The sequence below is a fragment of the Macrotis lagotis genome, chromosome X (assembly GCF_037893015.1).
Source record: "Macrotis lagotis isolate mMagLag1 chromosome X, bilby.v1.9.chrom.fasta, whole genome shotgun sequence".
NCBI classification, from domain to species: domain Eukaryota; kingdom Metazoa; phylum Chordata; class Mammalia; order Peramelemorphia; family Peramelidae; genus Macrotis; species Macrotis lagotis.
The window spans coordinates 387077799-387104199 of record NC_133666.1 but is presented as its reverse complement, the minus strand read 5'-3'; the positions used below and the strand labels follow the sequence as shown (position 1 = coordinate 387104199).

Sequence of the window (26401 nt, the reverse complement as noted above, 5' to 3'; positions counted from 1 at the left end):
GAGAACAAATCAGCAAAGTAGAATTTAAACAATGTAATAAATTAGTGCTGTTTAATCATCTAATTAAGCTTTTTCTTGCCAATTCTAAATAAAATTTTAAAATCTAGGTCAGATTTTTATTTAAAATCTCAAATTATATATCTCAAAATCTATAATCATTCAAGATTTTATTTATTAACAAAAGCTGCTAATTAAAACAATTAGTCATAGTCAAAGCATAACTTTTACATTGTCAACATCAGCATTTACATGCAGTGGGGTAGGGGTGGGGGGTTGTTGTTCAACTTGCATATTTAGGAATACTTCATTGGATAGAGCCCTGGCTGTGGAGTTAGGAGGACCTGAGCTATGTGACCTTAGGCAAGTCACAACCCCATTGCCTTGCAAAAACCAAAAAAAAAAAAAAAAAAAAAAAAGGAATTCATTGGATAAACATTTATTAAAGCAAGTATTATGTGTCAGAGATCATATTAGAAACTGGAGATACAAAGACAGAAATTCAACATGTCTACCCTCAAGGAATTTGTGTTCTATTAAATAAAATTTCATGTTATTAAATTAACATTTAGATATAAATATACATATACATATATGCATTCATGTAGGTAGGTATATAGTATTCCTTTTATTTGAATGACTACCTCTTCCTGGGGGAACAGCTATCTTAACCAGTATGACAAAGAGAAAACTGACTCCCTATTAACATGGCTTAGAATTTCTCTTTCCTTTTCCCTTTTGTTTTTATCCTCATTTAGATAGACCCTACTTTAACAAGAGATCTTTCCTCTCCATTTCTTTCTCACTTCACTGCATAGACAATCCAGGGAAGAATAGACTGACTAGGAGGAAGAGAAAGGTAAATTCTTGATGCAACACCTTTCTCTATCCCTCTAAAATATAATCTCCCTAAGGTTAGGCTTCTAAGGGTAGATTTCTATTTCCTTTTTGTCTTTATATCCCTATTACCTAGCACAATGCCTGTCCAGAGCCACAACTCTGCTTTTGGCCTTTATCACTTTATCAATCCATCTCTGAAGTATTGCAATAGTTTTCTAATCTGTAGTCTCTTCCCACCTCAATATATATTCCATTCAGTTCCCAGTAGATTTTTTTAAAGCGTAGGTCACCAGGTCACTCCTGAGTGTGTAGTACAGTGCCAATTATACTAGGACTAAAAGGGCAGTTACCTAAAATGTTAGAGAAAAGCTCAATGAGCTCCAATTACTCATTATTTTTAGAATACATAGATTCCTATTCACAGCAACTATTCATAGCTTGGTACTTTCCTACCTTTCCAGACTTCTTTCACTTCTATGTAGTGCAATATCCCAACAACCCTGACCTAGTTGCAGTTTCTCAAACACAACATTCCCTCTCTTGCCCTCTTTCCTTTGCAATGTACTTTGCACCAATTAGCCTTCATGTCCAAAGGGCTCTACCACCTTACCTACAATTTTGGTTTCTCTCGCTTTCTCCAAGACTCTGCTCCAATCTAATTTCACATACCTCTGGAGAACTTTACCTGACTCCCCAGCTTAACCTTTTGTCCAAAACAGAACCCTTAGCCTCAGAACTGCTAAGTTTTGCTAATTATGTGTCCTTTACTATGTTGTGAATGGTTCCTTTCTCATAGGCAGCTTTGGGTAATACCTTTTTTTGTAGCTCATCCAAGAGTAATGCTTTTTCTTCCAATGCATTCATCAATTCATTTCTTCCAAGTTTTTCCTACAAGCTCCTTCAAGGAGAAGAATTCTTCCTCTAATCATCTCTACCAAGCAACAACAGCAGTGTGGAGTGTGGGCTTAATTACTCTAAAATTACTTCTCAGACCTATTGAGAAGTTTGGCTTTGTTCTTGAGTAGTCTAATTTTAATCAATAGTACTGCTACAAAGCAAGTTTTTTGTGCAAAGGAAAAAAATTCATTTCTTTCAGGCAAGCCACAAATAAGCAATATATAGTCATCTCAAAGTTATAAAATAGTTCTAGGAATCATGGTTTCCTAATTTGCAATCTTAAAGTATTCATATTGAAACAGAAAAACTCTACAGATAAAAATAGTGTAGTCTTTCCCCTTTTTCTGATTTGAGACAAATGTTATAATCCTTTTCTTTTTCTGTATTATAATACTTTCCTTACATGCAAACCCCTTTAAGCAAGGAATGTACCTAGAAAACTTTTTTAAAATACTTAATCTTTTAAAACTGTTAAACCTTTATTCATTATGACTCTGAACTAGTCTGCTATGTAATCCTATCTAAACTAGTGTCTCCAAGTAATCTCACCAGGACCTCCTAGTTATACATCATAAATTCCTTGAGGCTACCTTGTGTTAACAAAGACCAAAACTATCATCTCTAGGTAGGGTACTACATACTAAGGGCAGCTAGGTGCATAGAGTGCCAGCCTTGGAGTAAGGAGAACCTGAGTTGAAATTCGACCTCAGGCATTTAATAATTGCCTAGCTATGTGACCTTGAGCAAATCACTTAACCCCATTGCCTTAAATAAATATACTTATGCTATCTATAAATTCTTAAAATTAACCTATAATTCTTAACTCCTCCAGACATGCATAGGAACACAACCTTATATCATACATTAAGCCACTCTTTCGTCCCTCCTGGTGCTGTCCTAACCCCTCCCCCCCACCTCCTCCCTGCCCAAGAGATGGGTTACATTCTGTTTAAAAGTTCTGCTCACCCTCTCCAAACTACTGAATTCAGCTGATCCAACTGATGAGTCTGGCTGCTTACTTGCAGCTCTATTCCTCTTCTTCGTGCAGTACTCCCACCCCCTCCCCGAAACCTCCCTTCTGCCACCCATGACTGTTGTTGCAATTGCTGCTGATACAGCCACTACTGCTATTGCTCCTTCTGTTCTGTCTGTTCTAGAACTCTGTGAATTAACTTGCAATTTTGTTTTGCAGTAACCTGTGAATTAAAATTTATGGATTTTTCTTACACTCAAGTCAGAAAGGCTTGTGATTTCTTCACTGATAAATGAACCCTAACAATCCTTGTAAGCCCTCTACCCCAAGCAATTCTCCTCTCTACATAATCTGTCATAAATTAAATAGATAATTACTTAGGCCATCTTTACTCTGAATGGGTTATTTTCACTTTATAAAACTATTTTTTCATTGTTTCCCTTGCAACTCATTTCCCCCCTTAGAATCAATAAATTTGTTCTAGTTAAAAAGCAGTACCATCTTGTATAGTTTGAACAAAAGTAGTTATGCTGACAAAAAGTCACTATTCATAAAAAAATTTCATTAAACTCTTTCTTAACCCTCCAAGGTTTTTTAGCATTTTCCTCTACCTTATCACTTAAATCACTTTAAATTTTCTTTTTATACATTTTACATTTATTTCTCTGACTATATGACCTTTCTGCCAATAGACTATAATGCATGAAATGTTTTTTTTTTATTTTATCTTAGTATGCTTAACACCTACCACAGTTCTTGGTGCATAGTAAGTACTCATTAAATGCTTGTCAAATTAAATTGAATTATTTTGTGAAAGGTAAATATGTATATAAGAATCATAAATAATTCAGAATGAAATTTTCTTCTAGGAAAATTCCTTCTGCAATGAAAAGATTTGTAGTTCATTCATTTTCTTTTAATAAGGAATAAAATTTTAAATATCTTTATCACTTATTGCCCATAATAAACAGCTTCCAACTTTAAGTTCATGAAATAAGCTAACTTTTTCTATTTGATTTACATAATTGTTGTCTCAATACAACATCAAAAATGGCTAAACAGTTTCTATTAAATGGTCTTATATTACTCATCAGTGAATAAGTGATAGCTTTAACTTTTGATACATGCAAAGTCATCTCATTAAATTTTAGCATATTTTTTTAAATAGGGGCCACCCTGGGATAGCCTAATATTGTAACCTTGAACTAATCACTTCAATTCTCACCTTCTTCTTTGTTAAATGAGGGGTTAAAGGAAATATCTAAAATATTTCCTGGTTCTGATAATCTATGACCAGGTTCCTAACAAAATCCAGGTACAATGAAATTATGTTGAATTAAAACATGTTTGGGGTTCTTGAAAGGGAAAGATTTTCTATTTTAGTGCTCTGTATGGTCCTGGGAATCAGTATAAACTCTTTCCAAAGTTTAAATGAGGTAAAATTCAAGTGAGATATATTGTCTGCTCAATCAAATGAAGGTGCTGTTTGACTGACATGTACTATCTAGCAAATCACTGACTCTGCTTTTTTCTTTAACCAGTTTTACCACCTAAATTATCTGGATAATTACTTTCATTTAATTTCATGCTTTTAGAGAAGCAATATGGTATAACAAATAGAATTCAGGATTTATAGTTAGGAAGACCTATATTTAAATTCTATAACTGACATACTTATCAGTCATATAACAAATATACAAATCACCGATCCTCATTTATAAAGTCATGATAATCAAACCTGCAGTACCTCCCTCATTGAATTATTGTGAAGACCAATAAAAATCTATATAGCACTTCTCAGACACTATGAGAGAGAAGAGAGAGAGAGAGAGAGAGAGAGAGAGAGAGATTGAGGTGTCAAGAATAAACTCTAACAACTAACTAGAGAGGGAGAATGTTTTAGAAATTGATGATTTCATTGGTTGTAGAAAACTAGCATAGAAATTTTCTACATCAATATAAAAAAGTCACTCATCTGTAACTTAAAGTTTTGTAAAGTTGTTGAGACAATGAGAGATTAAATGACTTACCGACAGTCACCTAAATAGCATATTTCAAAGACAGAACTAGAACCCTGGCCTTTCTGATTCCCAGATCTGTCCTCCATTCCCTACATAATTTTCTCTCTTCTCTAGTTTTTTAATAATCATAAATCCAAATTAGAAAATGTCAGAAATATTTCTGATCATAAAGAAATCACAAAAATATCTAATAATGCTAAATTATTTTATAACTGTAAATAAGAGACATTTATTTCACATATTATGTTATTGTAATATTATAGTTCATACTTCTATAAGACTGCGGTTTAAAAATGAATGTTTTTTGTCTTTCTGTTTTAATACTTTCCTTTTAACTGTATTAGATGAAAACAAATTGCTTAGTACAGCATTGTCCTATTTTGCTGTCATGTTTGAGTCTCTAATACTTTTGTCGTTTGTTTATAAATGGGAGAGAACAAAAAGCCAACATTCAGGATCAAGATGATTTGTTTTAATATCATCCCAGCTACTAAAGCCATAGATAAATCATCCAGCTCTCAAGGGGGAGCCATAGAATACAATTAGCTTCATTTCATATTAAACCAATTATCCCAGAGTGTCATTCTTGAAGAGAAATGTCATTGATTTTCACCTTTCTTCCTGGGCTTTCAAAACAAATAGCAAAAAACAAGCCTTTCCCACCCCCCAAAAAAAGAATTAGCTTGGCTGGGAACATTGCAGGGAGGTGGGTGGTTCAGTACAGTCTTGTAGTTATTTCTAAATGGCAGGAAATGAATGATTCCTTCTTCCTAACACTATTTCAATGAAGCTTTTTCAACACCAATCAATGACAGGTAAATGCTTTGAAGCTTTATGACAGAAAATAGAACTTCGATAAATAATTTTTGAAATCTGTCTCTCTTCTCTGAGTAATTATTACTTTATATATACATATATATACATACATATTTTCATAACTGGCTAGCAAAAGAAGGGTGAAGGAAAGGCTAGTGTGAGAAATGACTCTGGAGGTAATGGGGTATATACAGAAACTGCAGGGTGTTTTTTCTTTCTAACAAGATGGATAGTTACTTAACAACCATTAGCCCCTCAGAGGCATCCAGGGAAGAATCAGAATCCATTAAATTAATTTAGGTCTGCCAGAGCTTTTGTCTAGGGAAATAGAAAGCTCAACAAATTCCCAAACAGATTTTGAAGAAAATTTAACATTTTTTTATTTTAAATAAGAAATTTATTTTTTTAAAAAAGACAGAAAAGTAGAAATGATCTTCAGTTATATAATGAACTGAAATCATTTCCTATGTTCACTGAAATCACAAAGGAAGAAATGGAAGTCCCTAATTAGAATGACCATGAAAACTAAATATCAATGACCAGACTTAGAATCAATCATCAAGCATTTATTAGTACTCAATATGTATTAGACATTGTGCTAAATATTGGATTAACCTGGATGTTATTCATATGCCAATTTCATCTTTTCATTTTGAACATATTTATATTAATACTGGAATTTCTTTAAAATACCTAAATTTCTTTAACATATTAAGTTGTTTATACAATAGTTGATTTTTCTGTAAGTTCAGGCTTCTATATGAAAACAACTAATTAATTAAGCATGCAAGTATATATGTATGATATATATGCATATACACAGAAATTTATATAAATAGATATAAATTATAACTATGAAAAGTAAATGATTATTCTTATTAGCAGATGAAAATGATACACACAAAATCATAGTATTTTGTATTACAAGGACCTCAATGGCCCTCTAGTTATGTCCTCACTATAACATACCTAAGTGGTCATTCAGCCACTATCTGAAGACCTTCAATTTAAGGGGACCCATCACCTTTTAAGAAAGTCCATTTCACTTTTAGACAGTTCTAATTGTAAGGAAATTTTTCCTGACCTCAAGACTGACTTGTCTCTTTGCAAAGGATCATAAGGGACCCCAAAGAGGCCTTTTGGTTCTCAACTCTTTTATTTTACAAATGAGGTCCTAAATTTCTAGAAGCATCTTAGTGGCCACTGGACCTGGTGTTAGCAAGATGCCAGTTCAAATATGACCCAAGACACTCACTATGTGATCCTGGGCAAGTTATTAACCTTTTTCTTTTTAGTTTTTGCAAGGCAATGGGGTTAAGTGACTTGCCCAAGGCCACACAGCTAGGTAATTATTAAGTGTCTGAGACCTGATTTGAACCCAGGTACTCCTGACTCTAGAGCTGGTGCTCTTATCCACCTGCTAGCTGCCCCCTGAGGGCAGATTTGAACTCAGATCTTCATGACCCCAGGCCTAGCATTCTGCATATTACTACACCTAGCTATCCTTACTGAGTAGGAAAATGTATTTGAATCTACATAATAATATTAAAGCACATCATATTTAACTCATCCAAAACACAACAGAATGTACTGTTGTACTCTGTAATATAATACTCTGAAAGACTTAACTATGGAGTTTATGATCTATCAAATCTTATCATCTATCATTCTTTCAAAGATTTATAAAAAGAACTGATTTAAAGGTCACCAAATCCAAGTTTCTTATTTACTATGGAGAAAATGGGGTTAAGTAGCTTGTCCAAGGCTACACAGTTAGATAATTATTAAGTGTCTGAGATCAGATTTGAACTCAGGTCCTCCTGACTCCAGGGCTGGTGCTCTAACCACTGTGCAACCTAGATGTCCCAAGTTATTTAACCCTTTCCTTAATTCTCTGAACTATCAAATGTTCTTTAAATCATAAAATGAACTGCAAAACTGTAATAATAGCACCTACTTCCTAAAGTTATTATGAAAATGAGATAATATTAGCAAAGGGCTTAACATAGTATAAGTGATTAATAAATGTTTGTTTCCTTCTTTCCTTCTTTCATTACCAGAAAAATTTTCCTAAAGGTGATTTGGGAAGAAAATAGCAAAGCTGTCTATTATTCTTAACCCTGCCAAGTAAAATAAGTCTAAACTTTCTTCCGCAAGATAACTCTTCAAATAATTGAATAAAACAATCATGTCCTTTCCCCTCCAAGAATCTTCTCTTTTTCAATTACTTCAAATGAGAAACATATGACATGGACTCAATATCATTCATCATCCTGGTTGTCCTCCCCTGAATGTTTCCAGTTTATCAACAATCTTCCTAAACTATGGTGCCCCGAATTGAATCCAATATTCTAGGTGTAGTCTGTAGCCAAAGGCTTACAGAGGAACTCTCATCTCCTTATTCCTGGAAATTATGTCTCTCTTTATGCAATCTAAGAATTTATTAGCTTTTTAAATTATCTTTTAACTCTCAGCAACACTGTGGTTCATTAAATTCCACCCCCCTCCCAATCTTTTCCAGACAAATACGACCCAAATGTGTCTCCTCAACATGGATATAAGACTTGATATAGATTTTTGTGTGCATGTGTGTAAACATAATGCATACATACATACATACATACATACACATCTGTGGTTTAAAATTCCACCTATGTGTGGATTTTATTCTACTTTCTCTACTTTCATATCACTTCTTTCTAATCATCTAATTATTGTGAACTCAAGACATGGGAAATAGGGTTCTATTCCAGCTCCAAAAGGTTTAGCATTATATTCAGTAAAGCCCATTGAGGGAAAAAAATTACTCCCTGGCCACTCCTCTAGGTGGCAGTTAGATGGCCCAGTGAATAGAGAGCTGGTACAGAAGATGGAAAGACCTGAATTCAAATGTCACTTCAGACACTTATTAGCTATGTGATCTTATCACTTAACCCTATTTGCCTCAGTTTCCTTCTCTGTAAAATAAGCTGGAAAAGAAAATGATAAACTACTCTAGTAACTTTGCCAAGAGAACCCCAAATGGGGTCATGAAGAGTTGCCTATAAGTGAACAACAAAAACCACTCCTCATAAAATAGCAAAGGGAAAAAGGAGCTGACATAAAATCATAGAATCTTCAAGTTAGAAGAGAACCTAATGATCATCTAATCCAATTTATTTGAACAAGAATCACCTCTTCTTGCATTTGTGAGAAGCATTCACTATGTATCCTTTGCTTAAACAGTTGTCTAATTATAAAGTAAATGTTTTTTAGATTAAACCTAAATCAACCATTCTCAAATTCCACTCATTTCCCCTACTTCTGTCTTATACAATTAAGTAAAACAATCCCTCTTCCATTTGATAGCTAGAAAAATAAATGAACAGAGCTGTCTTGTCCTCAGTCTGAATCATCTCTTCTTCCTGGCTAAATATCCCCAAGTCACTCCAATAAAGTTCATATGGCATGACTTAAGGTCTTAAATCATTATGATGTGTTCCCTAGACACATTTCCTCCCTAGAAGAGTGTCTTGAACTGAACACAATGCCAACCAGCAGACTATATCACTTCCATAATCCTAGGTACTGCAACTCTTTTAATAAAGTCTTAACATCTTTTTGTGTACACCATTGTCACATTGTTTACTTACATTGAGTTTGCTTATAGGCCAACAAAATCCCCAATCTTTTTGAGGTGAGACCATGTCTTCTACACCTTGAAATTATGAAGGTAATAATTTAACCAAAGGTGAAACTTTACATTTGCTCTTATTAAATTAAATTTTATTATATTCATCCCAATATTCTGTCTAGCTTGTTGAAATGTTTTTTGAATCGTGTCTCTGTTATCCCTCATTTTAGTTGTCCCTTGCTTCATCTGAAATTGAGTAAACATTAAATCCCTGCCCTTATTCAAGTCTTTAATTTTAAAAGTTAAATTACACATGTCAAAAGATAGATTCCTGAAAACTCCAGTAGAAATTTCCTTATAAGTGGACTCCAAGGCACTAATAGATTGTCTTTAAGTATGAATTTGTAGTCTATTTATCCTAATGGCAAACTTGTATCCTTCCACATGCTCTATAAAGATAACGAGAGATTTTGCCAAATTTGCTAATAAACTACATTTTGCAGCATTCCTCTAATCTTTCCTGTCAAAAAAGGGGGAATGAGATTCATTGGGCATGACCTCTCTTTTTTCTAGATGTTCACTAACCATCCCTTTGCCATATATTTCTAGAATTTTGCCTGGAACTTAAGTTAAGTGGTTGGTTTGTATTTTATAGACACTATTTTCCTCTTTTTTCTTTTATTTAAGGCAATGGGGTTAAGTGTCTTGGGTCCTAAAATTATGATAGTATTTGCCTTTCTTCAATCCTATAGCAACTCTCTCATTTTCCATGATCTTTCAAAAATCACTGTCAGTGGTGTGACTTGCCATTTATTTTAGTAATTCATCTGAACCTAGTAATTGGCAGAGATCAAGATCATCTAGGCATTTTCTTGCTATCTCTAACTTAGTGGATTATCTCCTTTTTTGCCATATTTGTCCTGTACATTCAATGTGACATAATGGTTAGAGTTCTAGATTTGGAGTAAGGGAGAATTAGTATCAGGTCCCACCTCTGATAGTTATATGACCTTAAACAAGTCACTTGGTCTGTGTCAGCCTCAGCTTCTTCACCTGTAAATGGGGGATAAGGTGGGCTAAGTGACATATAAGGTCCTTTATAGCTTTAAATTTATGCTCCTATAATCCATAAATTATTTTCCTAAGTGGGGAAAAAAAAACAATAAACAGAATCAGTTGAGTTTGTTTTTCATTCTCTGTATCCTCTTATCATTTGACTAAATGTTAAGTTCCTTATTCCAGTCTTAGTAGATAACCTCCCTACATCCTCCAGTTAGAGTCTAGGAAGAGCAATATAAACTTAGCAACAAGAAGATGGGGGGGGGCTTGCTAATTACAAGTTTTCCCATAAAATGAGATTTCTGGTTACTAAAGGCACCACATGTAGTACAAAGACTTCAGAGAATAATCTCACATTGACAGTTAAATGCTCCCAACAGTAGTAATTTGGGTGAAGGAAACCTTAGAGAAGCTCACTAGTCAGATGACCTGCCTTGTGAAATTAAATTATGTTTAAAACAAGTTTCTGTGATTTTTTTAAAATTGCTCTGTTTTTACTCTGTATATCACTCCTGGTCTCTGACATTTGAGAAATCAGATGATCTGGTTTCATATGCAAATGCTAGTTTTGCAGATTGAATCATAAGGTCCTCATAATTTTGTACCTCAGTTTCTTTTTTTCAGATACTTAATTTTAAAAGTTTCCCTATCTACTTCAAGCACTGTACTATCACTATATCTTTGATCTTACTCTATTCCCTCAATATCTTTTTCAAAAAATGAACTCAAGGATTTTATCTATTACCCTCACATGAACCATTTAGAGGGTTTGACTCCTTTTGGAAATCAAGGGAACATATTGAAAAGAAGACTGGGTTAAGAATCCAGAGTATCTGGGTGTAAATACTGACCTCTTACTAATTTTGTGACATTGAGTAAATTTCTTGATCTTTCCAGAATTATTTCTCTTAGATGTCATATGAAGCATTAGTATACCATGATCATTAAAGTTCTTTCTATCTCTAAATGCTGAAATAGCTCTAATTGAGAGGGATCATCACAATCTCTAATACTTAGGTCAGAAAATCAGGTTTAGTAATTGACAGAAGAAAAAAATATAAGAAATTTTAGTATTGTTGTGCTATTTCCAATATCCTGTATAGACAAAATTATTGTTAGGCAAGTGAGTAATGACTACAACAGAGGTTTTCCTTTTCAAAAAAATATCTTCAAGCCAATAAAATGTACAAATTTAATAGCAATATCAAGGTATGATAAAAATGAGAAATGAGCTAGTTTTCATGTTTCAGTCTTTCCTTCACTTAGTCTTAAATCCAAGTCTATATATGTGTGTGTGGGAAACCAAAACAAAGTCATAGATTTTATATTACATATATTTATCTTTTTTTTTCAGTTTCTACAGATAAAGTGATCTGAAATCATATGTGATGCCTGTGAATGAGGAAAAGAGAAACTGTGACCACCCTCCCCAAGAAATGTGAACTGCGGTTTCTTACTGGATAGCAACATCCTCAACCAGATTTGTATGAAAATTCAAATAAATAAAATGGACAGTATTGTTCTACCTTAGAAACTCCATTTCTTATATGTTCTGAGCTGTACAATTGTCAGATTTTTATGGTTTAGATTGTAAACTGTGTTGTTTTGCTGGGGTTTTTTTTCTGGGAAAATTGTTCTTTTTTTTTCATTTTGATGTCTTAAAGGCCAGTGTACTGTATGATAATGTGAAGGACATATATAAAAGGTAAGGGAGACACTGTATACAAATGTATATTTGTAAAAGCTATTTTTATGATTAGCATGTTTTGCTGTTTATCATATTTAAAGTCAGGTGATATCGCAATTATCTGTTTAAAGCTTAATTCTAACAATATCATGTTATGATTAGATATGTTGTATGCTAGTTTTCATTACTTTTGGTTTTTGAAATTTCCAGCTATAACTTCAGTTCACAGGCATTAAATACCAATGCAAAGTTATATTTCTGTTCTCTATATGCACTGTTAGAAATGCTGAAGAATGCAAATTTTTCAAACATGATATGAATCATTCAAAACCTATCATTTTCACCTGGTGTCTTTAAAATGAGCATGCTCAGCTCCCCTTGTCAGGGAAAAGCCAATTATTAACAATCTTTCTGAATGATGGCTAAGTTGGAGGTATAGAATCACTCTGAGGAATGGCCATAAGTGCAGATTATATCCTTTTTTTCCTCTCAAGTGAAATGATAGTTCTTTCCCCAAAAATCCAAAATTTTGAATGAGATTTAACACTTCTTTCATCTTCTGTTCATAGAAGCTTTCCATTACTGAGCATCCTAAGTGTTCTCCGGATTCTATAGATATTGTCTTGTACTATGATCATGGAAGAGTCCGTGTTCACAGAGACTGTAGGAGAACTCAGTATATAATTTCTTAATAAATATTGTTTCTTTTCAAACAAATTTTATGTGTTACTCTTCTTTGGACTGTTGTAAGTTTTGATATCACTTTTCTTCTGGGTTTTTTCCACTGCCTTTCTACAAAGCAACAACACAAAATTGAGAATAGTGTCACTGTCCAAGTATAAGAACTGTAAAATGAGCTGGTGAAGGGAATGGCAATGGGGTCTAAAGAATTTCATCTCCACGTAGGAAAGCATTTTGGAAAAAATGAGTCCTCTATACAAAAATTAAGTCTCAAGCTTTAATAATTGATTCAATAATATAACAATAATTTATTCAGTACTTCTTTTTATTTTTTTAAGATTTTATTTATTTTGAGTTTTACAATTTTCCCCCCATTCTTGCTTCCCTCCCCCTACCCCACAGAAGGCATTCTGATAGTGTTTACATTGGTTCCATGTTATACATTGATCTCAGTTGAATGTAATGAGAAAGAAACCATATCCTTAAGGAAGAAAAATAAAGTATGAGATAGTAAAAGGTACATTATAATATAAAACTTTTCCCCCCTAATTTGACGGTAATAGTCTTTGGTCTTTGTTCAAAGTCTATAGTTGTTTCTCTGGATACAGATGGTATTCTCCATTGCAGATAGCTCAAAATTGTCCCTGGTTATTGCACTGAAGGGATGAGCAAGTCTATCAAGGTTGATCATTGCCCCCATGTTGCTGTTAGGGTGAACAATGTTTTTCTGGTTCAGCTTATCTTGCTCAGCATCAGTTCAGCATCATTTATTTTTTTAATTTAATATTTATTTATTCTCATTTTGAACAAATAATGTTTTTATACATTAATAAAATATTATTGTTTAAGAGTGAACAAAATACCCCCTCCCCCAAAAATATAGACTCACTTGAGTAATAAAGGGGAGAGAAAAAATTAAAATTAAAATTAAAAAAAACTAATAATAGTAATAATTATAGGTATGGCCAGGTGGAGCAGTAGACAGAGCACCAGCCCTGGAGTCAAGAGCACCCAAGCCCAAATCCGGCCCTGTACACCCAACAATCACCCAGCCATGTGACATGCAAGCCACCCCAACCCCACTGCCCTGCAAAAACCAAAAAAAAAAAAAGACCCAAAATAAAATAAAAGAGTAATAATAGTAGGGGCAGCTGGGTGACGAACAGAGCATTGGTCCTTGAGCCAGGAGAACCCAGGTCCAAATCCAGGCTCAGACACCCAACGATCACCCTGCTATGTGGCCCCAGGCAGGCCACCCAGCCTCATTTGCCCTGCACCTCCCCCAAAATAATAATAATAAAAAATGTGCTTCAGTCTGTGTTCCAGCACCACCAACTCTGTCAGGGGTGGATCACATTCTTTATGATAAGTCCATCGCAAAAGTTACTTCCATATTTTTCCACCGTTGCCATTGCTGATCGCAATGTACTATGTACTATGTTTTCTCCCTCCTTCACTCTGACTCTGCTGTAGCGTAGCTGAGTGGCGCAGCAGACAGATCCCTGGTCCTGGGGCCAAGAGGCCCTGAGCTCCCATACCACCCCTTAGGCCCAGAATCCACCTGGCCCCATGGTCCTGGACAGGCCTTCCAATCCCAGCCCCTTGCAAGAAGTAAAAAAGAAAACGTATTATATCTGACCACTCTCCCTCCCCATGGTCCATCCTCTCCTCCATCATTCAGATCCTCACCCCTTCCCCCTGCTCCCCCCCTCCTTCTTACTCCAGATGTCTATATCCCATTGAGTATATATCCTGTTTGTTTGCTCTCCTAGCCAACTCTGATGAGAGCAAAGGTTCCCTCATTCCCCCTTGCCTTCCCCCCCTTCCATTTCATTGCAATAGCTCATTGTAATAAAGAAAAATATTATATGAAATATCTTGGCCTATTCCCCCTCTCCTTTTTCTTTCTCCCATTACATTTCCCTTTTTTCTATTGACTCCATTTTTACACCATATTTTATCTTCAAATTCAGCTTTCTCCTGTGCTTCAACTATAAAAGCTCCCTCTACCTGCTCTATTAACTGAGAAGGTTCATATGAGTATTATTAGTGTCATTTTTCTATGCAGGAATACATGCAGTTCATCATCATTAAGTCCCTCATATTTTCCCCTTCTCCTCCAATCTCCATGCTTCACCTGAGTCCTATATCTGAAAATCAAACCTTCTGTTCAGCTCTGGCCATTCCAACAGGAACATTTGAAATTCTCCTGGTTCATTGAAAGTCCATCTTTTTCCCTGGAAGAATACATTCAGTTTTGCTGGGTAGTTGATTCTCAGTTGCATTCTAAGCTCTTTTGCCTTCCAGTATATTATATTCCAAGCCCTACGAGCTCTTAATTTAGTTGCTGCTTCTTATTGCCACACACTATACTTGAAATGAGGCCAAAACAAAACAAAACAAAGAACAATTTCTGCCCTCAAAGAGTGTATCAAGGGATGGAGGAACAGATAACATGTACATAGAAAAGTAAATCTGAAATATACCCAAAATAGAGGACAAGTTAGGTTGACCATATTAGACCAAGTTCTGAAGAAAACTAAGCACACTATGATGAGGAAATCTCTGATTGAAGTAACTCCCTATCTCAAGAGGAGCCTTCCTCACTACAAATCTTCAAGTAAAAATTGAATGGGTCCATTTCTAAGGGAAAAATTTGAGCCAAGCAGTTTTTTAATGTTGGAATTGAATCATTAGATCCTCTGATTCCAAATTCAGTCATCTTTCCATTATGCCAATTTCCCGTCCTCAAGAGATATCTCATAACAGGGTCTTTGAGGAAGATCACTGACTCTGGATTCAGAGGACCTAGATTCAAAGTCCTGTGTGACTTTGAAGAAGTAACTTCACTTCTCTGATGGTTTCAACCTAGGAATATTGTCAAAAAGAAGGAAATAGTCTGGTTATATAAGAAGAGTAGGACAAGAAACAGATAGATGGAATTGAGCTCAGAGAATTCAACTCACATAGCCAAAATGAATTTGAGTACTTTTAAAAAAAAATTGTAGATAAGAGACTAAGAGTCTGTCAATGCTATCAAAAGTGTGTAGGAAACTGGAGAACTACAGAAGGGCAAGTATTAGGGAAGAAAACCAAGTCTGCAAATTGTCAGCACATGTATCATATTAAACATTAATTATATCATATCATATCATATAACATGTCAGATTATATTGTATTGTATTATACTACATATGAAGCAGAGCTGGATAAAAGTACTGGAATACTTCTATTTTCCCATTTGAATGGGTCAGTGTTCCAGGTCCTAGTTAGTATGTCCTCACTTATTTATTTACCATCTACTGAGGGAGAAATGAAGAAGCTTCTGAAGATTTGATAGGGTCCATTTTACTTTGTGTAGAGTTCAGCTGAAGAAAAAAAGGCTATAATATAAAATCAGTATCCATTGCTCTCCAGTGTTCCAGTATCTCTTCTCATTATCAAGCTGAGCTGTCACTTTGCACAAACTTATTAGAGCTAAAGTAAGAACAAACTAGAATAGTACATGATTTCATAGATCTATTTCTAGAAACAAAATAATACAAAATTCCTATGTTCTGTTCTGATATGAAAAAAAGAATGGTTCAACTCAATAGACACAAGAAGCCAACAACAAAAGTCCTAGAGAAAGAATTAGGGCTTTTATTTAAATAAAACAAAAATATTAATCAATCAATTATTCCTAATTTTAGTTCATCCAAAATGTATACAGTAAGTCCTTGATGTAGTTCCCAGCCTAGCATATTTCAAAGCAAGCCAACAGTCAAAAAATAAACCAATCACTACATAAAAGCTTGCTTATGATAATCTTAACAGTTACTGAGAACTTGTATTTTTAGAAAAAAAATCTGAAAAGGAAGCATGTCTATTTAACTGTAATGTCTTATTTGAAGTCTAGAAAAGTTTTCTTATATGAGTGTTTTGTTCATACTTAGGAGAGGAACCCACTCAAGAAAATAAAGTGCTGGGCAGAGGAAGGGGCACTAATAAACTTAAGAGAAGATGTTTTACAAAATAATGCATTCAGAAGGTGCTCTTTCAATAAAAGTTCAATAAACATTAATTAAGGTTTATGTATATGAAGTTGTTCTAGATGCTGAAAATACAGAAATGAATAGGGAAGCAGTTCCTACCTAATGACAACCAGGTGGTACAGTGGATAGCACACTAGACCAAAAGTTAGGAAGATGTGAGTTCAAATCCTGATTCAGACACTTAACTAATTTTGTGACCCTGAACAAGTCACTTAACACTATTTGCCTCAGTTTCTTCATTTATAAAATGAACTAGTGAAGGGAATGGCAAACTCCAGTATCGAGGCCAAGGAAAAACCCAAATGAGATCACAAAGAATTTGATTAGACAATAATAACAGCTGTCTGTCTAATAACAGATTAGACAATAATAACAAATGGGACAAATAATAACAAGCAAAAACTTCAACCATACAAGCAGATCAGCAATTGTTTTGGAGCTTGCAATCTTAGAAAAGAGACACACAGGTTTAAGGGACTTGTCCAATTTAACAGTCAATATATGTAAGAATTACCAGTGTTGAGAATACAGAACTCAAGAACTGTTCTGTATCCAGAACATTCCCAGCCCAGTGAGTTCTGGGCTGGAAAGCCTAACCTCCAATTAGGGAGATCAGGTTCTCCCTTCTCACAATCTTCAGTTCATTAAATGTCTCACTGGTTTCTATGGGAAAAGATGCTCTGATTCACATGTCCAGGAATCCCTCCAAAAAGGAACAATAAAAAAGCAAATCTACAAACCTGAATCTGATATAGGACAGAGATTAGATCTCTATTCAGAGAACTGTTAAACACAGAAGATATCAGTACTTAAACTTTAATTGAACTTTAAAGGATGGGTAGCTGAAGCTTCATCTAACACCTTGCAAATTGACAAAAATGACCCCCAAAATGTCAATATTGGAGGTGTTGTGAAAGTATAGGCATATATTCATACACTATTAGGGAAATGACTACATTCATTAACAAAACCACTTGAACAGGATTCAGTAACTCAATTTATAACTATTGTTAATGATAGGAGGCTGATAGTTAAGTCTTATCAAGACAGAAGGTATGAAAAGGCTGCTAATCAGGGGTGGCTCGATGGTGCAGTGGATAGAGCACGGGCCTTGGAGTACCTGAGTTCAAATACTGCCTCAGACACTTAATAACCTACCTGTGTGGCCTTGGGCAAGCCACTTAACCCCATTGGCCTTGCAAAAACCTAAAAAAAAAAAAAGGCTGCTAATTAGCCATTCTACCCCAGCTCAGGCCAATCATCTCTACTGATAAAAAGAAGTATGTTTGACCTCTCTCTCTGTAAAACTGCTGTTCTTTCCAAAAACACTAGAGTACTTGTCAGGATGTACTCTGCTACCAACCCACTCTTTCTGAAGCTATAATTGTAACCAACTTTGCTTCACAGTTAAAAAGTGAAGAGCTCAGTGTCTTGCTTTCATATATCTCCTGAGGCAACAGCTCTTGGAGCTTCCAGACAATTAAAGGGTTTTCTTCATCATTCAATGTCTGTTGAATTGTGTCCCAGGATGATGAAGAAATCTTTCAAGTCTGACCTCAGAGTCACTGTTGGTAATCCTAGAAAATGGAATTGCTACCATACAATGGGAATGAACCAATTTTATCACATTTTTCAAAAAACGGAGAAGGGTAGAGTGGGGAGAGGGAAGCACAACTGCAGGATGTGATCAAATAAAATCCAACAAATGTAATATCCTTTTAGGCATGGCTAAACACACTGATGAGTTTGTGGAATGCTATTACACTTAAGGAAACAATGAATATGAAGAATGTTGTTGCAGTTGTGGTTCAGTCTTTCAGTCATGTCTAACTCCATAGTGACTCTATGAACATTGTCCATAGAATTTTCTTAGCAAAAAATCTAGTATTTTTTCCACTCCTTTCTCCAGTATATTCCCATTTTACAGATGAGGAACTGAAGCAAACAGGATTAATTGACTTTGTCCATGGTGACACAGTTAATAAGTGTCTGACTTCCAATTTGAACTCATATCTGTCTCCAAGCCCAGTACTCTATCCACTTTGTTACCAATATGAAAGATGCAGAGAACCATTGGAAGGCTTATGAAATGATACAAAGTAAATAGAATCAATAAAAGAGAACCATGACTAAACTGAATCTGAAAAGCACAGAAAATGATATTGGAAGCTTGGCCCAAAAGAAGAGATTTGAGAATATACCTTCTTCCCTTTCCTGTGTGATTTGAATTTAAAAGTAGATAAGAAAGATATAACATACTGGCAGCTAGTAGCACAGTAGATAGAACACCAACCCTGGAGTCAGGAAGACCTGAGTTCAAATATGACCTCAGACACTTAATAATTGCCCAGCTATGTGACTTTGGCCAAGTAATTTAACCCCATTACAGGAAAGGGGAGGGGAGGGGAGGGGATGGGGAGGGGAGGTATGGATGATGAACACTGCATATAATGTCCAATTTTAATTAATGTGTTGATTGGTTTTACTGAAAATGCCATTTCCTTCTCTAGCTCATTTTAGAGAAGTGGAAACTGCAGTAAATTGAGTCATGTAAATAATATCTGAAATCAGATTTGAACTCAGGAAAAGAAGTCTCTAACTGTAGGCCTGTTAGTTTATTCACTACCTTACTTAGTTGCCTATCTTTTAAACTTAAAACCTAATTCACGTACTAATATCAAATGTTTTTCCTATTGACTACATTTATTGGCATAGTCCTCTCCATTCAGTCTTTAAGAACTATCCCGGGAAAGAAAAAAAAAGAAAGAAAAGCAGAGAAAAAAGAGAAGGAAAAAATAACCCAGTATCTTTGTCAAGAAAATTAGGGGCCATGAAGTCAGACACGAAAGAAAAAAGCTGAACAATAATATGGCAAGCACAAAATATCACCACCAAAAATATTATATTTCAATGATAAAAAAAATCACTCATTACTATTAAGAAAATTACTTCTGAATTGGTTACTGATGATGATGTCTATCCTTTATTCTCAAAGAAGACCATGTATGATGACATTAGAGAAATGATGCCATGACAAGGAAGAAAATTGGATTTGAGTGAGGGAGTGCTATTCTAAGTCACCAGTCTCATTTTCTCCCCCAGAGTCATTTGGATCCAGTAATCAGATATGAATCACATTGACTATATATAGCCCTAGATACAAAACAATCAGGGTTAAGCACCTTGACCAGAGTAACATAACTAGTAAGTATAAGTGTCTGAGGCCAGATTTGAACTTAGGTTCTCCTAATTCCAGGACTGGTACTCTGTCCACTGTGTCACCCATGTGGGAACACAGATTTTAATGCAAAATTGAAAGTATAAAATGAGAAAAATGTATCATGTGCTTTTTAAAATCCACATTATTCTACTTAAACACATTAGTGATAATTTTAAATGGTACTAGAATTAGGAAAACTATAGACATCAATCATATTAATTTTAATCAAAAATTCATTTAGATCTACTTTGATGAGACCAAAAGATCTTCAAATATCTAACAGCAAATAGTTGACATATTTACCCAACAGAAAGAGGTATATGTGAGGCATTCCTCATAATGATGCCGCCTCCCTAAACAATCTTTTCAGTACAAGTTAAAACTTTTTCTACACACCCCCCCAACTCACTGTAAGTCAGAATATTCCTTGTTCCCTCTTTCTTATTTCAGATTAACCCTTGATTAATTCCACTCTTCCTTTTTTAAGGTACACAATATCCAAATTTATCAATCATTTCAGATTTTTGTGGATGTTATCTATAGATCCCTACCATACTTTCCTTCTATCCTGAATGGGTTTAGGACCTGTTTTGCTGCTTTTCTCTTCTCCTCATCTCCTGTCCTTATTCCAAAAGACTTTAACATACATATTTCTATTCCCTGAAATACCTTAACTTCCCAATTCTCAATCTACTCATTTCCTCTGACCTACTTCTCCATTATACCTCAGTCACACAGAGATGGTTATAGCCTTCATCTTGCAAATGGTAATGCACCTTCTTCATCTACTGATAAAATCATCAATTTAATAAAGATGAAAAAATTAGGAACATGACCAATGTTAAAAGTATTGCAATGGGCAGCTAGGTGGCGCAGTGGATAGAACACCGGCCCTGGAGTCAGGAGTACCTGAGTTCAAATGCAGCCTCAGACACTTAATAATTACCTAGCCGTGTGGCCTTGGGCAAGCCGCTTAACCCCATTGCCTTACCAAACCAAAAAAAAAAAAGTGTTGCAAGAAAATGGGCACGTGAATGCACTACTGCAGGATCTGTGAATGGATACAACCATTCTTCAAAGTGATTATACACAAAAAGTTGCTAAACAATATGTGTCCTTTGATCCATTAATTCCACTGCAAAGTCTATAGCCACAAGAGATCAATGCAATAGAAAAATATCCTTCATATACAAAAACTTTATGGCATCTCTTTTTGTGGTGGTAAAAAACTTGTAACTAAAGAGATGATCATCAATTGAGAAATGGTTAAATAAGCTGTGGTAATAGATGGATGTGAAAAATACCCTTGTTCTATATGAAATAATAAAATAGATTATCTCAAAGATACATAGAAAGACTTAGAATTAGATAGAACATTTATTAAATACCTAATTGCTGCCAGGAATTGTGCGATTCATTGGGAATTTAAAAATGAACAAGTAATATAATCCCTGTCCTCAAGTTGCTTACATTCTAATGCGTTTAGACACACATAAAGCAGAGTTGGGGGGGAAGGAAATAAGCCCAAGCCATTCACTGGAGGTAACATCCACACTGATAAAATCAAAAACTCATTTTATCATTGTGTAGTTCACAAATATTTTAGAAAAAAACTTTTTTTCAAATATTTAATTTGGTGAGGTTTTGTATTAATTTGATTTCTCTGTTAACTGAATGAATTAGCTTTTTATTCATTTGTTCAACAAACATTTTATTTCTTAAAATTAATTTTCCATTCTCCACTGCAAGTCTTATGTAAAGTCAAATATATGTGTGATGTTTAAATCAACATAATTACTTTTTAAATCCTGAATCAAACTTCTGTTTGCATTTGGGAAGGTCAAGATTTGTGATTTGCATCTTCAAATTTAAAGATGGTTCAGTTCCTGCATATGAGACATAACACAGACAATTTAAAAATCTGCTATGTTATTTGCATTCATATCAATTCCAACCCTGCCATAGAACCTGCTTCCTTTAAAACAAGAAATAGAATCAGATGGAGTTTAATTTAAGAGAATTGGCAAGATTAGTGTCTTTAGATAAAGGAATTTATGGAGAAGTATTATAAAGTTGAATTGGTTCACCAAGGGGTCAAGATAGTGCAAGAGATTTGACATGGAAAAGAATTGAGAGATGGAGGGACAGGGGGTCATGTTGAAGACAAAGAATATGGTTAGACTGGCAACAGAGGGAAATGGTCCATTCACTCAAGGTATTAAAGTCTAGCTGTTTGTCACTACTCAGTAATTTGCTATGATGTTTGTCCTTCAATCTGGAAGAAGACCATCACCATCAGGGAGGTGATGCCATGACATGCGCATGAATTGGATTTGAGTGAGGGACATTGCTGTATCAAATCACCAGTCTCATTTTCACCTCCAGAGTGGCCAGATATGAATCAAGATGACTGGAGGAGAGGTGATTAGGTCACATAGTGATTGTCAGTTCTCTGAGGCCTAATTCGAACTCCTTTCCTGAATCTGACATAGAATTTAAAAGAGTTCACAGTTCATTATGAAGTCAGAATGAAAACCAAATCCTCCTGAAAAAGGTCATTGCTAGGTGCAGCTAGGTGGCGCAGTAGATGGAGCACTGGCCCTGGAGTCAGGAGTACCTGAGTTCAAATCAGGCTTTAGACACTTAATAATTACCTAGCTGTGTGGCCTTGGGCAAGCCACTTACCCCCATTGCCTTGCAAAAAAACAAAACAAAACAAAACAAAACAAAACAAAACAAAACAAAACAAAAAGGTCATTGCTGACTTCATAGTTCACCTTCCTTCCAGTGCATGGTTTCTTGCTTTAAATTGCATTAGTATTTGTGCTTTGAGTGGATCCTCTATGTTGTATTTATGGAATGTAGTGAACTTGATGTGCACAACTGTGTTGTGATCTGTACTAATCTCAATATGATAACAAATTCATCAAAATATCAAAGAATTAATTCTAATACTTGGTCTATTCTAATTTTGAAATCCTAAAAAGGACAGTGTCATCCAAGCAACTCATTCTTACTCTTCTCATAACTGAAAGTTAATGTATTCAATTTTTGACACTTTTTTTAGTTTCAAAGAAAAAGTGGATAATTCTCCACTTTTTTTTTTCTGTTCTGTGGCTTTTATTATTTTGAAATACCTTAGAATTCCTGGCTTAGGTTAAGCTTGCTGCTTTTGGACAAAGCATTGCTGAATGTTTATAGAGTTTTGTTTTCCTTCTTATTTGAAGCTTAAATTCCTTTATAGATACATGAGAAGAAATAGATAGTTGTGGTTACTGTCTTTGGGCAATTTATCAAAAGCCAGGATAAGAGACTGGTTCTTTCTTTCCACCTTATCTTATTAGCCTCCTGAATTATTTCTGATAATAGACTAAATTCATTCCTGACTGCTGGAAAATTCAGAGTATTTCAAATGAGATTAGTTCTTTTTTAATCAGCACAACTGGAGGCTCATCTCTACCCAGAGTTGCCAACATGCTCTTTAAAATTTTTTTGACTAACACTGTTATCAGCAGTTTTTCATTTTATGAATTTCTAAGTCAGGTCCGGCTGTTAGCATTGTGAAGCATCCCCTGAGGGCTCCACCCTCTACCCATGCAGCCTTAAAGATCTAAAAAATTCTTTCTTGCTTTGAAAAGCAATAGAAAACTTCTAGGTCTTAATTTCCTCACTAAAAATTGTGCTTAAGGCAAAGTGATAAATTACTCTCATGTCAAGATCAACATTCACATCTTGGTTGTCCTATTGAATAGAACCTCCCAGCTTTTCCAAACTCTTCTCAGTTTCTTTTTAGTGACACCATTCTTTACCTTCTATTTCATGCCTACTTTCAACCCAGACTACCTTCTTAGCTTCTGCAATGAAGATTTTGAATCACATCTGATTTATGGACAATTCTGGTAATATCAATCCATCCAGTATAACAATATAACAAAAAATATATCTATAATTCAATAAGATTGATTATAAAAATGATTTTCTGGTATTAAATAAAAGCAGTCACACTGATTGAAATATAATGCAAATATCTACAGTTGTTCCAACTATCATCAGCAGAAATACCCATTTGCCATAAAAAATGAACTTGAAAAGACTCCCTTTCATCTCAGTGCAAAATAAACAAAAATTGATTTCTTCAAAGCTTATTCTACATAAAAACAAATAAACAAAAAACAACTGAATGTCCTTTAAGAGCTAACTAAATCAATGCAAGTAACCTATTTATTTTTTAACATCCATTGAAATGAATATAAGTGACTAATTCACTAGGAGCAATTATTTTCTTAGTAGCTCTGTACAGAACATTATTTTATTCTGTGAGTTAAGTGACTTCAGAAGTAATAATTTTTTCAAAAGTAAGGAGAGAGGGTGACTTTCTGGTAAAATAGTAGAATAAGATTTTGAAATTGTATCTAATTTCTTTTTTAAAAAATGAATAAAAGAATGATGAGGGCAGCAGGGGGATTGTAGGGGGAAGAAAAACAATACAAACATCAAACTAAGAAATCTAAGAGAACAAAATAGAAAAAATAAGCAAGAGAAAAGTCCATCATAAATAAAATATTTTGGGTTGAAAGGAACCAAAGAGAAGATACATGAAGAAAGAAATATGTTAATATCAATAATGCCCCATAAACGATATTAGACTCATCATTGGAGAGATTATCCAAACTAAGGGAACCTAAGTAAGACCTGACCTCAATAAGGAAAGAATGCATGATGGTAAAAAGGGAATAAGATATTAGAATTGCATTCACTAACTTGGAATTATGACTAGATAACTTAAATAAAAATAGGAATTCATTGAGAAGTGAAATTGTCTTTCCAGAAGATAAATGGTAGAAATGACAAAATAATCAGTAAAGGTTGATTGAAAAAAAGAACTTGATTGTGTAAAAATAAAGGCAATTCTGAAGATTCAAATATGAAAGATGTAAAGAAAGTTAGCAAGATGGCATCACAAAAAGAGCAATGAATCTAGAAACAGGGAGATTGGACTTCAGATCTAACCAAACACATCTTGGCTATATAATCCTGAGTAAGTCATTTTTATCTTTGTCTGCCTCAGTTTTCTCATTGTATAATAGGATAACAACAATATATGTTTTCCACGGTAGTTATGAGGATAAGATAAGATATTTGTAAAGTACTTTGCAAATCTTAAAGTGCTAAACAAAGGCTAGTTGTTATTAAAGAGTCTGATGTGTATGAGAAAATAATTTTTTTTGGTTTGGTTTTTTTTAGCTATTTTGCGAGGCAATGGGGTTAAGTGGCTTGCCCAAGGCCACACAGCTAGGTAATTTTTAAGTGTCTGAGACCGGATTTGAACCCAGATACTCCTGACTCCAAGGCTGGTTCTTTATCTACTACACTACCTGGCCGCCTCAAGAAAATAATTTTTAAAAAAAATTCTAGTCTTAATAAAAAACATTCTAACAAAGTCATTTCATAGAGATTCATACTTTTTTAAGAAGTCAAAAAGACTGAAATTACAAATCATAATGTTTTTCCAAATAGAATAGAAATGGTTCACTTAGGTTGGGAAAAGTCAGAAAGAACTAGAATATGATGTACCTTAAATCATGGCAATCCATACTTTGCCCTGAAATGAGTGTCCCTGCTAGTCTAAAAATATTTGACAAAAAAAATGATATTTTAAATATTGAAAAAAGCATTTATTATGTAGTTACTATGTGTCCAACACCATTCTAAACTCTATGGATAAACAAAAGCTGATAATAATAATCATTGCCCTCAAGGAGCATATGTTTTTAATGGAAGAAACATTATGGCTAGATACATACAAATTACACATAGGGAAAATGACAGGTAATCTTAGGGTCCAGGAAAGAGACAGAAAATGAGAATTAGAAAAAGTTTTCCTTTGAGATTGAAGCGAGATTTAAACCTTGACTCAAAGGAAACCAGGGAAACTAAGAGGCAAAAGTGAGTTATTAGAGCATTCTAAGGTACAAAGGAGCAGATACAGGAGATGTAGAGTTTCCTTTTCAATAACTATAAGTAACTTAGTGGAGAGAAAGTACTGCCTCAAGAATTCCAGGTAATCCTAGAGTATTGGATAAGAAGAACAGGACATTATTTTGATATGGAATCAAAAGTAAAGAATTTCCATATAATAAACTCTCAGTGAACTTCATGAGTGAATGACTGTTAAGTGAAGATGTTCTTTATAAGGATAATAAACTAATAAAAGGGTTGGTTTGATCCTCAACTTTCTCAAAATAACCACCTTGGGGGGGGGGGGCAGCTAGGTGGCATAGTAGATTGAGCATTAGGCCCTGACTTGAGTTCAAATCCGATCTCAGACACATAATAATTACCTAGCTGTGTGACCTTGGGCAAGTCACTTAACACCACTGCCATGCAAAACACTAAAAAACTAAAAACCTAAAAAAAAACACCTGGGAAAAAGGGAAACAGAAGATATGATGAGCTCAATCATAGCAAAGTAATCAGCATAGGGAATACAAGAGTAACAATAATTTCTATGTCATTAAGAAATGCTTTTTAAGACAAACAGAAAAGCAATGCAATAGAAGAGC

At 34.6% G+C, this 26401-nt stretch overlaps 1 protein-coding gene and 1 long non-coding RNA gene across 9 annotated transcripts in view; one reads left to right on the top strand and one right to left on the bottom strand.

Moving 5' to 3' along the window:
- Positions 1 to 12559, top strand: part of RALYL (RALY RNA binding protein like) — an 888236-nt gene extending 875677 nt beyond the window's left edge. For all 7 annotated transcript variants that reach the window (XM_074208457.1, XM_074208459.1, XM_074208458.1 and 4 more), the window contains one exon: positions 11571 to 12559. In XM_074208457.1, coding sequence (XP_074064558.1) covers positions 11571 to 11588 — 18 coding nt within the window. In that variant the 3' untranslated portion in view covers positions 11589 to 12559. The remainder of the gene's footprint in view (positions 1 to 11570) is intronic.
- Positions 1 to 26401, bottom strand: part of LOC141503258 (uncharacterized) — a 171691-nt gene that overhangs the window by 117844 nt on the left and 27446 nt on the right. The gene's annotated exons all lie outside the window — the stretch shown is intronic.